General features: G+C 36.3%; 1 protein-coding gene across 1 annotated transcript; it reads right to left on the bottom strand.

Moving 5' to 3' along the window:
- Nucleotides 1-271: 271 nt before the first annotated feature.
- On the bottom strand, nt 272-751 carry LOC137581977 (heterogeneous nuclear ribonucleoprotein A1). Its single transcript, XM_068296394.1, has one exon. The coding sequence runs from the start codon at nt 749-751 to the stop codon at nt 272-274; it is 480 nt and encodes a 159-aa protein (XP_068152495.1).
- Between the last annotated feature and the right edge of the window lie 15,151 nt (nt 752-15,902).

The following is a 15,902-nucleotide window of genomic DNA, read 5'->3' as shown; positions in this document are numbered from 1 at the left end:
ACCAAAGGCAAACAGCAAAATGAATATAAATTGTGCAATTTCATCTCGCCTTCATTTTGTTTTTCTTTTCTCTATCACGAAAAAAAATACACAAAAAAGAGAGCGTAAACTTAGCTCCAACTTTTTATGTCCGGTAAATTAATTTAAAAGTATCTTACAATAATAATACAAGCAACAACAACAATCGACCGAATGCCCTAAGGGCCACAACTGCACATTATTTATAATCTCAGCATTGAAGAGTGTATCCTTTTGGTTGGCTAAGTGAACATCAACCCAAGATTATTTTCTGATAACCCAAGTAACTGGGATAATAGCCAATGCCACCATAACCATAGCCCAAGCCCAAGCCATAGCCATTGCCATTGCCATTGTATGGCAATCCACCATAATATCCATAACCGGGATATGACCAAGCATAACCACTTCCCCAATTGCCAAAGGGATAGCCAGTGAGACCGCCGCTAAACCAAAGACCACGCGCAACTCGACGCTTTCCATTCTGCTCTCCCTTCTGCTCACCAACTACTCCCGCTGTGCTCAGCTGTGACTCCATGGAGCCGCCAATTTCCTGCTCCAATGACAGCAAATCCGTTTTTACATCACCAACTGGCGCCACTTCCTTGTCAACAGCTGCGGTTATCCAGCCACCTTCCCGGACAGCCGCCGCCGCTTCAGTTAAGTGCGTGCCCAGCGGCAATACCAGCACCAACATCAACAGCAACGGCAACGGCAACAACAGCGACTCCATGTATATAATATGCATATTTAAATATTGAAATATTTAATATTTATCGAATATATTGGCATTTGCAATTAAAAACAGTTTGTCTACCGTCGCCCGATATCTTTTAGTCTCAATGCTTTGCGCTTAACTGTGGAGCAAAGAGTCATCCGTTTTCACTATTTATACCATGGCATTTACCAATTTATTTTATGGCCTGCTAATTGAAGCCAATGTGAAATTGTTTTAATGAAAAACAAAAAAAAAAAAAAACAAAAAATAGCCAAAACAAAACAAAACACAATCACACAAATAAAAGTGCTAACAAATGATACACACAATTAGACAGCGGTAATCAATGGTACCGAATACACATAAAAACCATTTGAATAAAATAGAACAACTTTAGTTACAACGAGTCAGTGTGTCTGTCTGTCTGACTGTCTAATTGTCTATGCATGCATGTGGATATTTTGTTCTTTTTCTAAATATTGTCATTCGAAATTAAAGTTCAATTCAACCAGTAATTAAGTTCAGAATAATTGACGAGCACACATTGATTTTACCAATAGTACAGAATTTATTCATTTGGGTGTATGAGAATATGCCATATGGCAAATCCATTGTAATTGATTGATTTTCCCATTTTGTTCATTTTGAATTTGCGTTACCAAAAGAAATACTTTAGTTGGAATAGCTTTTCTTATTGTTCTTTAGAAGCTAAGACTCTTAAATTTACTTATAGGGAATAGCTTTTCTCATGAACTTCTGAAAACTAAGACTGATAAAAAAGTTATACAACTGAGAGTATTCTCATGGTTTTCTAATGATGCTATGAGTTGGTGACCTTATAAGTAAAACTCATCTGGAAACTTTATTCAAAGTTTATTCGATTTTACTGTCTGATTGATGAACTCGTTTTCGCATCAAATATGAGAAAGAACTCCTTTTGATGATTTGTTAATAGGCAATCCTTTCATAAGTTTCGCCTACTTTTGAGCCATATTCATAAACATAAACAACTTTTCTATCCATTTTTTTTCGAATCCTATTTTGATAAAGTATGGAAATAAAGATGCTATATCCATCAAGACGGACTCAAAATAGACTCAGTAAACAGATTTTACTTTAAACAACATTTTTTCATTTATTATTTATTAAAGCCATGTTTTTATTTATTTACAGAAATACTTCAAAAGACTCGCCGATCAATTGGACTTGTTTTCTTGTTTATATCTTATATCTGAGGGCTCCATAACCAGATGTGGTAGAATAATTTGAAACCTTCGAGGACACATAAAGAGCTACAACCTCAAACCTTGTCTTTTGATTTAACATTAGTTCTTTTTTGTTTATAGTTTTTTTTATTTGGTGTTGAAATCTTGTTTATTTTTTATGTTATCCAACTTCATCTTAATATATTTATATATGTACTTTTTGACTTTTACTCACACTTAAGGCTTTTGTTTTTCAAAGATAGAATGAAGTCCTTTTTATGATCTGGCGAAAAGGATATCTTAATTCTGGCCAGAAGTGTTGAACGCATAAAAGCATCATATAAAGGACATATGTATATATATTCCTGATCAGCACGACGAGAAGAGTTTATTTAGGCATGAGCTTTCGTTTGTCCGTCTGGATCAGAGTAAACTTCTCCTAGACTGGACTTGGATCAGTATATTATAACTCACATCAGTTTAATGACAGCTTTATTTACTATACCTAAGATCGGATGTTTTAAATGGCTGTCGATTGGCTCATTGCTCCAGCTTAAGATTGTGGGCTGTTTTTCCACAAGATTTTTAGATAAAACGTCTGTCCACTATGATGTCTGTAGGTATGGGAAGAGTAGGAAGCATTACTATTCAATTTATAAGACATTTATCTAATATTCATATCAAAATTTAAATCTGCAAATGACTTTTAAAGAAAAATAGATGTCAAATTTAATATTGCATCACCCCATTAATGTAAGCAACTGATTTGTATTTACAATAAAAATATGTATATTATTATTCAACATTATTTTAAAATATCGACAATCGTATCAATAAATATTAAAGAACATGATTGTGACACGCTTTATAATTGAAATGCTTATTTAATTACTTAATTAATCGAAAAAGCAAAAGCAATTGCATTTTTATTCTATTGAAATGTCACATTGACAATGTTTGTTAGTCAAATGGATATATCTAAAGATCAGAATCGAATTATCAAAGCATGACAATGTTTGTCTGCTTGTTTTTTTTATTTTCTCTCTTTTCAGTTTTCACACACTCACACACACACACACACGAGGCTATTATACATATTCTACAGCAGACCTTGTGGCCCTTTTTCACACATTACGCATACGCAACGTTCTCCAATATATTGTTGGTTGGCTGACATGCTCGTTGGTTGCCAATTGACACATTTCATGTTCAAATATGCGTAAATAACAATTATTGTAATTTTTTTCCCTCGACACACTGGATGGGAGACAAAGCGCAGACTTGTGACAATTCAGCGAGAATACAAAAGCATAACCTTAACCGAGAATGTGTGAACCTTGAACTTGAGTGACAAGCGGCGGCATGTGAAGCGAAAAGAGGCAAAGGGCATAAAATCGGCAGCAGCTGCTTTCTTTGCTTTCATTCTTTCTTTCTTTACGGTCTCCATGTCTTAGTCTCTGTATATATGCATGTTTGCCAATGTGTCAACATTTTAGATTGCCTTGCATGATTTGCAAGAAAAATGAAGACAATAGTTGGGGTTTTCTTTTTTTTTTTTACACTTTCCACTCGACTCCTTGTCAGCAACAGCAGCAAAAACAACAAAAAACAACAGCCAACAAGTACCGCTGTCAGCGTGTCACGCGATTTGTTGGTTTGAACAAGCATGAAATGAATATATTTGTCATAAAAGAAAGTCATGACGCCTTTATCGCTGTCATTCTCGATTATTTTTTATGATTTTCGTCTACATTTTTTGTCCGTTCTATTAGCAAGTGCATAATAAAGATTTCTTCTAATTGCTACTTGACAATAATATCAGCAAATAAAGCAATAAGATGTCTAATGAACTGAATATTTTAATAATCATAAAGATGACTTTGAGTTCTCAGCGAAATACCAATCAAAAGAACCTTCAATTATAACTCTCGGCAAATGTTTTGATTAAAAACTAAATAAAATTCTTAATCTAAACTGTCACAGAATGCTATATCTCCCATATTAGTATTTTTAGTTTTTACTTTACTAGGATTAATATTTTGTAGAGTTATGTGAAAAGAGACTGTTTAATGCTCATAACCCACTTTAATATGAAACGGAAGAAATCGAAAATATCGAATATTGGGGTTTGTCTCATTCCAAGAAGCATTTAAATTCTATTTGCACATTCTGGCGGAACTCTTAGACAATAAACAAAGGCAGATAACTTCAACAACTTTTCGCGACTTGCGACTTTTGTTTTGTTAGTACACATATATTGTGTGGAGTGTGTGTGTTTGTGTGTGTGCTTCCCAACAAATGACTCGAATGAAATTTATAAGCAAAGTTACTTAGTGCAAACGCAGTGGGCCAAGTTGATAAGGGTTGAATGTATGTATGTAGTAGTAATAGTTAGTTGTAGTAGTAAAAATTAAGTAGTTCTTACCAGTTTTGAAAGTATAAAGCAAAAAGCAGAAGATCTTAGACGATGCCAGCCATAAGATACGGCCAAAGTCATAGTTGAGGCATAGTTGTGGTCTTCCAAGTTCAACACAAAAGAGTCCAATGAGTTGAGGCAAACAAATGTATTAATTTACGGAAAGCCAAACCAAACCAAACCGAACCGAACAAAATTCAAAGTTTGAGTTGAGCTGAGTTAACTTAATTAAATGCATTGCCAAAGGGGTCTCTTTAACTCAAACAGAAACTAATGATAAAAAGGATTGAGAGCAGACAAACAGACCATTTTTCTGGTCAGTCAAATGAATTTCTTGGAAACGGTCGAGGGACCCATTAGACCAGAAATGAATTCATCAAAAACCATATATATATATATATATAGACCAAACTAAATTTTCCATCTAAACAAAAATAATACAATCCATTATTTGTATGTACGTTGATGGGGAATGTATTTATTTATATATAAATGTTTCGTGAACTTTTCTCTACGTTTAAGCATAAAGTGTCAAGTTGGGCTACATTTAGAAATATAAATAGAGAAAGGGTTGACATTCAAAACAAAAGGCAAAAGTCATCTCTTTTGTAGGAAATAAGTGGCTTTAAAACGTCAAAAAAAAATACTTGACTAACTTGAATTGAATTCAAAGAAATTAGATACATTATTTAACAGAGATGATATCTGACTTTAAAGTCAACTGAATAGGGATTCCGGAGAAGAAGAATAACTCAATCTTCATTCGTTGAATTCAAAATATGAACTGATTTATTAACAAAAGTATGGAGTTTATATAGGGAATCTTAGGCTCTAGGAGATAACAATTGTTCTTAAAATATCTTATTCTAATGAGACTCAAATCCCACGTTATCGATGTTTGAAAATTATTATTATCTTGGGCACGTCTTCGGCCACATGACCTTCTGCCGTTGTAATCTTTTGGGTTAGTTTAGAATTATAAGTGTTTTTTCTACAATGTGTGGGCTGATTGTATTTCTAGTCATATGCTAGATAAGTTGTTTTTGACAAAATTACAGTTGTAGAATACTTTCTTTAGTGCATCTGATTTGGTTAAACATCAACATTAAAATTAAACAAAGCTAGAATCAACATAGAAATAAGTTAAATTTACTTTAGACTTAGAAGAACAGTCTAATAAATAAGTATTCAACTACAAAGGAAATATCAAAATTTTTTGAAAGAGTCAATTTAAAGCTTTAATTAATTATTTTTTCCTAACAGTAAGATAAAGTTCTTTAAATACTTGTTTTTTTGAGAGACATCTGTCAACCATTTAAATTAATTAATCAATTTACAGATCCTTTCACACTACAAAAATCGCTGCAACAGGAAAAATTTATTATGATTATTCCACAGTTTTCTTTTTTTGTTTTTGTTTTATTATTTCGAAAATAGTTTTGCCTTCATTTTAAATTGTAACAATTGAAGCATTTTTTTGAGTTTATGCTTATTGCAATGAAAAACGCAATTAACTATGGTTGCCTGGCAGCTAATAATTTAATTAGTTTTTATGTTCCTTGCACTCTCAGCCCTTGCCCCCTTTCTGATGTTGATGTTGTGTACGCTATTAAAGAATTATTTATTGCACAGGTTAATGACTAATGCGATGACAGCAACAAAAAGGCAGAAAAAGCAATGGTTAATGAAAATCGTAAAGCATAAAGTGAGAGCAAAAAATAAATGATTTGTACAAGTTTTTTACTAGTTTTTCTTTTACCATTTTCAGTCTTGTGTGACTGAAATCGATAAATGTTTAAAAAGTTTTAGTGGATAGAAATAATTAATGGGTATCTTTGTAGCTAAGAAACTCTTTGGAAGATATAGATAGTTATTGATTGGTACTGCCCAAGGCTATATATGTATATACTTAGTGCAGTTTTCGCATGTGCAACCTGTCTAAAAAGTCTAGACTTTCTCATTTCATTTTAATTCATTTTGAAGGATAAATTTGTCTGCTTCATTTGGTGAATAATGAAAGGCAGTTTTATTGGTTCTGTCAGTTGAGTCAATTATTTTACTTATTTATGCAGATGACAAGCTGTCAACACAAACACTCCAAAGTATATTAATGCCCCCACAGTCTGAGTCTCATTCCCATTCAATTCGCTACGCCCATGACGTGTGGTTGAGGTAACATTTTTTTTATTTAATTAGCGCTGATTTACGTAGTGCCATATAAACTGGGACATATCTGCGATCTATAGCACTCATATCAAAACTCATTTTGCTTCATCATCATCATCATCATCATTTGGGAGGGCCCGTCTATGCCTGCTCCACTTGAACGGGCCGCTGTTATAGCCAATTGGACAGGAGGTAGAAGGCAGGTGACAGAAGGGCAATGACAGAAAGGGAGAGAGAGGGGGAGCGAGACAAAGAAGGAATGAGAAAAAAACAGTAACTTTTTCAATTTGATATCGCTTAATTGTTATTGTTGTTGTTTTTGTTGTTATTATTATGACAAGGCACTTTGCGATGTCATTGTCGCTGTCTCACTGTCAAAGATGCGGCTAATGTGTCGGGGATATCCCCAGAAATGCTTTCTCTCTCGCTCCCTCTCTCCTTTTTTTGGTTGCTTTATGATTTTTATGACATCGTAGCCAACCAATAAATAAAGCATGACGCCCACCCACATACACACCCGCATCCACCTCTTGAAATCTATGGATTTTGGAAGGGCTTCCACCGAAAACAAATGCCAAAGTAATCAGCTGGCTGAATGGTTGGCTGTTTTGGCTCTTGGCTCCTTGTAAAAAGTCAGAACCCAGTTTTGGCAGAGTGTGTGGCAACTTTAAATTCGTGCAGTCAGCACACAAAGAATATCATCATCCCTTCACCCCTTATAAATAGGTTTTCACTCCTCCTGCCCATCGCAGGACACACTCGACACAACTTAACTCTTGAACACATGCCGCCAGCAGGCGCATAGAGGAGAAACTTTTGTGATGTTGGCACCAGGAGGAGCAACATAAAGGGGGGTACAACGACTCGACAACAATGAAGACGACGACCAAAACTTACACCCCACACACACACACAAGGAGAAGCAAATACCAAGTCCAGAGTATAAAGCACAATGGGTGACATTTCACATAAACTTTAACTGTAATCGAAACAGTTTCAATGCAAATTACTACCTATAAATTGTTGTTTCTACATGAAGTTGAAAACTAATAAATTGCAAATTCAAAACAATGTTAAATGAAATTTTCACAAATTCATTATATTAAAATGAATTTAAAGATAATTAAAAGCTAAAAAAAGAAAGATTTTGCTTAATTCTGTTTACAACCTCTACATCCTGATACAGCCTAGTCTTGCATTATTAAGAGATTTAACAATTTCTAACTCAGATCTGTCTAGACCTTTTTCCTTTACCCACCAGTTCTCAAGTGCCCACTGTGCGATTTTCTATCTAAAGAGGATCTTGGGGTAATTAGCCGTATTGAATTTTTGGCATAGACAAATACACAAAGAATACCGAAACTTTTGTTTTGTGAGTTTGGCCTCTCACTCTCTCTCTCTCTCTCTCTCTCTCTCTCTCCTTTCACTCTAATCTTAAAACTATCTAATTCCTACTTACTCTCTCGCTCACTGTAGCTGCGGCTATCACAGAATTTCACAACTTGTCAAATTTTACGTTACACTCTCCCCTTAGAAAACTACTTTCGATGTTTGTAAGTGTGTTTGTGTGTGTGTGTGTGTGTTTGTGTCAGTTTTGTCAGTTTGTCGGTTGGTTGGTTAGTTGGTTGGCTAGTTACTTGTGGTATTGGTCCTTCTGACCAGACCTAGACCAGGTTTTGCCTTCTGGTCAGTAGTTTACGGCCAGTCACAACCCACTCGATACATTTGGTAATACGTGACCGGGTCACGAGCCAGCCACGGAAGGGTCGTAGCGGATTGTAAAAAGCGCTTTGGGATTTGCCATGCCTTGACATTAACCACAAATACACACATATATCTAAAATTTGTTGTTGTTGTTGTCTCAAATTGATTTGACTTAATTCGTGAACATTTTAAATCAACTTTCGTTCCACATGTAATGTATAGATTTCCAGATAAAATTCCCTTAGGTACGTTTAAGTCTAAAAGGGCGTTTAAAATATTTACACAGATGCCGCAAAACTATGTGCACCCAGACACACACACACACACACACACACACCCCCCGAGTTACATAATACATATTTCTCATTATGATGGCAAACATCACGCATACGTACATAAGTATGTATGTGGGCGTTGAAAAGGTATACACACACACACACTTACCCAAGAGTTTTGGTTGGGGCGAGTGGAAAAAAAAAGCAAAAAGAGCCAAAAACCACAACCAAATATTGCATAGTTTAGCTTGTTATTTGTATTAATAATGATGGCAAAAAGCGCAAAAACTAATAGAAAACTTTCGTTAATATGAAACGACAAAACTACTTAAAAAGTTTCGTATGCCATAAGTCGACCGAGTCTGAGGCTAGAAACTCATCCTCAAGCACATTCATGCTCAAGAGCTGAAAGCTGAGGTGAGCGTACATAAAATACATTTCATATACCATATATATCTGTATGTATGTATGCATGTATTTGCCATAGTGGAATGGTAAACGAGAACCAAAACGAAAACGAGAAAACTAAAGTAAATACCCAACAACAAGCAAATCCCTTGATGAGTTATTAAATCATTTTAAGCCACTTACAACTAAAAACAAATTGAAATATCACGCAATACCTTTGAGAGGCAAGAACGCGAGAGCTACGCGGTTGGTTCTTGTTGTTCTTGTTGTTGTTGGCGGAGTTGTTGCTGCTTGTAGCAGGCCAAACGTAACAACTTAATAACGTACTAAGCCTCAAACACAAATATGAATAGCAAGCAAGGTGGCTTCTGCTGCTGCTGACTCGCTTGGCGGCATTTTTGGGGCTCACCTCCAGTCTAAGTCAGAAAGCATGTGGCAGGGGGGTGGGGCATTCGGAGGGGAGATGAAGAGATACGCAAACACACACACACACACAACGAGCAGCGGGGGAGCTGACTACTATTCCTGATGTTGGTGCTGCTGCTGCTGCTGCGTCTGTTCCCCCCAAAAACGCTAATAACTTTTAAGCTGCGCCCCAAAAACTTTTCCTTTTTTTTTGGTTTGGTTTGGTTTGTTTCTTTGCTCCTTTTTCATACCAGGGCTAGTCGCATCATCATTCCAATGGCCCCCCTGCCACTCCAGATCCTTCGCTCAGTCCTGTACTTTCGTGCCTGACGATGCGACTTCCGCTTTTACCCCATTCAGCTTAATTTCGTTCCACTGCACAGTGGCTTTATACCCAATGGAAAACTTCAGCCTCATTATTAAAGTTAAAGATGCAAACAAAAGACAAAATGAAAGACTTTCCACCAAGATAATTATATGTGCATATGTATGTATATATCTGATGATTTCAAGTGGCTGCAAGTGATTCATTTGTGTATAAATTTAACAAAACTTCATCATTCTGGAAAGGCGTCTCCAATTATGCCCTTTATGTTACTCGATGATTTGCAATGTATGACATTCAAGTAAATATTGAAATATTGAAGCAACATTGGAGCAGAAATCGGAAACTAAGGCAAAGCACACAGGCAGTTGCCCTCTCCTACTCATTTAAGTCTACGACCTTGTTATGGATTCATGATGTTTTAAATTTCAACATTAGGGAATATAAAATATACAATGGGGAGGAAAACCGAGCTTGAGTTAACGAAATTTTAGCAGTTTCAGAGGTAAAATCTCGTTTAGGCCAAGGGCGGGAGGAAAATTACCTCAAATGATCTTTCCATATCTTACCATATCAAGCCTGATGATTTAACTCTTTTATTTTTTAGTCAAGTATAAACTATAAAGTCCCACTTAGATAAATAAATTCTTAGTTAGGCTGGCACACAATGCGTATACGTGTTTTTTCACTGAGAATGGATCGTACCCATGTATACCCTTATGATTTTTCTCAATTTCTTTTGATTACCCACTTTACACTTAAAATATTACAAAATTTCCATTACTCTGTATACTGCAGAAATTAAATGTTTTCCTTCTAATCAATTAACCAAATTAAATCATTTTCAAAAGGTAAGCTCTCTGGAACTGCTGGTAAATCATAAATAAATATTTAACATATTTACCAAGTCTTACAGGTGTTTAGAGTGAGAAATTTAATTAAATACTTGGCCACTGTGCACAGTGGGTGGTAGGGCCTACCATTGCGGCCTGTTGAAAACTTGCTCAATAGTTGTGTAGAATCCCACATACACGCACATAGATATACAAATGTATACAAATGTATTTCCAGCCTACAAGTGTGTGTGTGTGTTTGTGTGTGTATTGGTGTATAGCAACTTGACTCGAAGCCTAAAAGTCAGTCAGCAAAATCAACGACGCATGGCATGCCGCGCGGCAGCAGGCGACAGGAAGCGACGTGTTTGCAGCGCAAGCAAAACTTTTCATTTAACTTCTATTTTTTGGTTCTTTTTTCTTGCCTACTACTGCTGCTGCTTCTTCTTCTTTCTCTGCTCCTTCTTTCATTTCTTTCTTTCGTTCGACACTGCCTCCCCCACCCAGTAATGGTCCCTCAGGCCTCTATTGCCACCAACACCACCACCACCACCCAAAAACCACCATCTCATGGGGCAATACCCATGTGCCATCGTTTGGATTGCCCATTCCAAGTGAACGAACTACCAGCATTAATATTGTTTTGTGTGCGAGAAAGCAGCCAAAATTACGACACTTGAGTGTGTTAAAAGTTGCGCGCGTTGCTTGGTCTTAGCTCCTCCGCAAATCGAAAAGTAAAAGAAAAGAAAAGAAAATAAAAGAAGAGGAAAAAAGTGAAAAGTGGCAGAAAGTTTTTGCAACGGAGCACGCAAAACAGCAAAAGACAGCAGAAAACTTGTTGGTGACGGTGTCGAAAGGAGCACCACCAAAAATGTCGGCAAAGATGCCTGCTACAGTCTTGTCTATCACAGATACTCACTCACACACACACACACACACACACACACACAAGCACTCAGAGAGACAGAATGGAAAAGTCTCGCCTAGCTCATATGCCAAGCCATGGAGTGGCAGGAACAGGAGCAGCAGCAGCAGCACAAGAGACAGAGACAGACGTCTTTGATGCTGTAGTTTGCTTTTGCTACTTTTACCAGTTTACACGCACCGCTGGGATTTCACAGTGGGCAAAAAGGCGAAAAAGTTACTATGATCCATTAACGTTAATTGTTTGGCGGCGGTGCCGGCGGTGTAACAACTTGCCTGGGATTTCGACAAAGACACGGCAACTGCCAGCAGCAGGCAGCATCAACCAAGCAGCCAAGCAACCAACTCCAACTACCATCTTCATTTTCACCAATGACAACAAACTAAAAGGAAGCCAAGGGGGCGGCACAATAAGGTGTGTATTACAATGACAGTGTGAAAGTTTTTCGTTAACCTCAATCTCCACTTCCATTCCAACTTCAACTCCCACTACTGAAAAGAGGAAAAGAACCTCAGACAATTGTTGAGACAGACATCGAAGTTGAAACCATGGAGTTTACTAAATTCAATTAGAGCTTTTCAAATTGGCATGCGCACACCTGTCATTGGGCTTGATAATGATGCATTCGGTGTGCGGGCCAACAATCTGTGGCAGCCAACCAACTTTGTCCTGCTCACTTTAAATGAAAGCAAAGTTGCGCTAATTTTTTAAGGCCAACTCAATCGACACTTTGACGTGCCAGTTTTTTAAGTAAATAATTCAAAGTGAGAGCGGGGGAAAAGAAAAGGGAATACACATACACCCTCACTCAACACACACACACACAAATAAACTAAATCAATTAAAGTTATTCAAACAAAATTAAACTTCCGCACGGCAAAAATAAAAAACATTGAAACAAGACATACTAAAAAGAAGAGAAAGAGAGCAAAAAATAAAAAAGGAAAACACGCCATGAGTGGGTGGAAAGGGGGGAAGGGCAAACGGCTTTTCACACTTGTTAATCACATTTTCGCGTCTTAAGTAAACAGCACAGAGGCAAAGGCAACTCTGGCAGGACCCCAACTTATTGTAATTAAGCGGCTTAGGCTTTAGAAAGACTGGCAAGCACACAAAAGCATTGCCTGCTTTTAGGCTTTTAGGTTGCCGCAAAACCAAGGTCGTTGCCATCGCTGACGCTGTCGCAGTCGCTGCCAATGTCGTCGCCATAGTCATCACTGGGTCTTTCGAGGGCAGTTTATCGAATTAAAAAAAAAGCAATAAGCAAGTGAGGGCCAAAGAACGTTGCAAAACTCACACTTCATTGTTCCCGCATGGCAAGAGAAAAAAAAAAAAAAAAGAAGAGAAGCGGCAACAATAAAACTGAAGTGCCTGTAAGGATGCCGTTCAGGATATAGGGACACAGAGAGCTCGAGAGGGAGAGACAGAGAAACTGAGTGGGTCTACTTCTAACTATAGCCATGTACTATATATGTATGTATATAGGGGCAGGCCATGTGCGCCCAGCCAAAGTTGGCATAATTATTTCATTAACACTTAACAAGTGCCCAAGCCAAGCCGGTCGACCAAGATGATGATGATGATGATGATGATGATGCTACGGATGCTGTTGCCAGCAGACCAAGGGCCGAGGGCCAAACGTCGAGAGGGGATTGTAAAACTTTCGCATTACGCATTTGTGTGCAATTTTCAAATTAACAATTGTGAATTCTCCTTGTTCTTGTTGCCAGTTTTCTTTTTCAACATGCGGGTGTGTAACTAAGCAAAATGCAAAAAGAAGAAAAAAAATTATATATACATATAAATACTACCAACTTATATACATACATACATACATCCATAGAATTTTGACCGTTTGCCTTTTTAAAAAGCAATTTTTTTTCCAGTTTTTTTCCCCTTTTGCCGTCGTTGGTCGTCAGTTTTCTTCGTTAATTTTTTTGTTTCTTACCAACTTTTTATTGCGTGTTTAGCATAATTTTTTAATAATTACATTTTTGTGTGCTTGACCAAAAGAACCAGAAGAAAGAAAAAAAAATAATAAGCAACAAGCCTCGTGTCTGGAGCAAAGGAAACGCACTCACTGACTGTAGGCAAAAAGTTTAACAAAGTTTATTTGCATTACTGACAAACTGTTTAATTAGGGATTTTTTCTAACATTTTCATTCATTTTTTTTTTGTTCTTCCATCTTTCTTTTTTGAGGGCGAAACTTTTTTTTTTTTTGTATGAGCTGCGTGCGGATGTGGGTGTTGGTGTGTGTGTGTGTTTGTAAAGACTTTGTGTCTGTGTCTGTTTTGTCTGTATGTGTGTGTGTTTGTGTTTTTGTGTGCCATTACCACAAATACAATTAAATATGGCAACCACGAACGCACACAACGATGTGAAAATAAAAAATTTTACTTAATCTGCAATGAACTTTTGGCCATAGAATGTGGCAGGCGAGTTGAATGCTCGATGGCTCTAATGTTGGTTTAACGATATAATGTATCTTATTTTGCCACTCCGGAGAACGTACATATACTTACCTACTCCACACGAAGTAATATAGAAATTCACGAGAATTCTATTCAGTCAACAAGAGCATTAAAAGTCTGCTGAACAACATAAAATGGGAATCAAGGAGAATATTCTAATTTAAGAAGGTTTTCTTTTTGCCTTTCTCCCAATTATCAGGCACACATACTTCAAATGCAAAACTCACTCTCTGAAAGCATTACCAAACAATGACTTTGGAATATCCTTCAATAAGTAAAGAGACTTTCGTAAACAAACCTAAATCCATAATATACTTGATCAATTAACTAAATCCTTAGCTCATTTAATTTCTTATTTAGTTTTGATAATTAATTGATTTCTACTGTTTCATTGCAATTAATCAAAATTAACATATCAACATTACTTATCAAATATTAATTGGCATTACCTGTTGGAGTCATCAAGATTTCATGGCTCAGGCAGAGCTAAACTTACTCGACAGTTCGTCCTTTGCTGTTTGTACAAAGGGTGTAAAAATATGTCAGACATATCTATAATTTATATGTATATTAATCAAAACCACCAAAGAGAAAATCAGACAGTGGCACACCAATTCAATCCTAGACACAAAGATAACTTTTGGTATAAGAATCATATAAAGAATTTATTTATTATTTCAAGTAAGTCGATTTTCACATACCTTTCCTTTAAGAAATTTTCCAAATGAAGGGTTTCTTTTTCTTTTCTTTTAATATTTCTTTATCTCCAAATATAGTTAGTTAATTGTTTAAAGTTCGAGAGCTTTGACTATTATTATTAAACGCCCAAGGATAAGCACATAAAAATGATTAAGCCTGCAGATGCAAGCTTTGCCGTTCTTTTTTCGCTTCATGTAGTTTGAATTCCCAACTACTTTTAGAGTTGAAGATATGGCATGGCCATTGCAACTCTAGATTCTTAAGCGAAGTCTGCTGATTATAGAACTTGGTGGTTCTTGAAATAGCTAAACTGACAACCTACTCACACTTTGTGCTGCCAACGATTAAAAATTATATCAAATAGTAAGATTTATTGACCACCAGCAATCTGACACCCAATTTTGATTATTTTTAGAGAATTATTTCAAGAATTTAATTAAATCGAAAAACTTTTCTTACTCCGCTAAGAATTTGATACTAATTCTTTATTTTTCTAATAGAAAGGAGACACTTAAAATAAGACCTGAAGAGGTGATATTTGTATCTACATAGAATAAAGAATGTCAGGATCTTTTTGCTTAATATTTTTTATGGAATATACTTACTTCATTTCTTCGTAAATCTTATTCAACCAATATCGTTTCCTCTTATGGGCCTGGAAATTTGTCAGCTGTGAAAAGACTTATTTCTCATTCGCTTTTAGTATTTGTTTTAAATCTAAACCCAAATTTCAATTATCTAAATTTTCTCCCCTTAAACTGAAAACGATTTACCCAGTTAATTAACAAAAACCTTTACTCTTAGTATTTAATTTTGAAGTAGAACAAATGAAAAAACTTCATGTTCTGAAGAGAACCATGAAACAAATTCTCGGTTAATTATTTTTACGCATACCTAATAGGAATTTGCTGATGCATTGTTTACTTTGAACGTATTCAGACTTTAGGCAGATAGTCCAAATACAATTTGCGCATTTATTCGGGCATAAACATTATGCCGAATGGCCATAGAAAGAGATTTTGTTCAAATTATGTTGCGGATTGACGGGCAAAAGGCCCAAACTAAGCATGCATATGCGTAATGTATATCAACGTCATGGAGTGAAGGAAACTAACCACAAATAGACAGATACAATACCGCACACCCACCCACACACACACTCTCTCTCTCTCTCCTTCTTTCTCTATGATAGCAGCTGTCACGTCACTCAAGCAGTGCGTTAACCAAGCATTCAGGCGGCAGTAACCAGACCAAGACAAAAATTCATTCACATCATGGTAATTGTTAATTACTGGGGAAATTTTTGTTCATTCTACCTCAAACCAACAGCAGT

The sequence above is a fragment of the Drosophila tropicalis genome, unplaced genomic scaffold (assembly GCF_018151085.1).
Source record: "Drosophila tropicalis isolate 14030-0801.00 unplaced genomic scaffold, ASM1815108v1 contig_859, whole genome shotgun sequence".
Taxonomy (NCBI): domain Eukaryota; kingdom Metazoa; phylum Arthropoda; class Insecta; order Diptera; family Drosophilidae; genus Drosophila; species Drosophila tropicalis.
Note: the sequence above shows the minus strand (reverse complement) of the source record. Positions and strands in the feature narration are given on the sequence as shown.

Excerpts from the sequence above, each read along its gene's own strand:
- LOC137581977 (XM_068296394.1), bottom strand. The coding sequence starts at position 751 with ATGGAGTCGCTGTTGTTGCCGTTGCCGTTGCTGTTGATGTTGGTGCTG.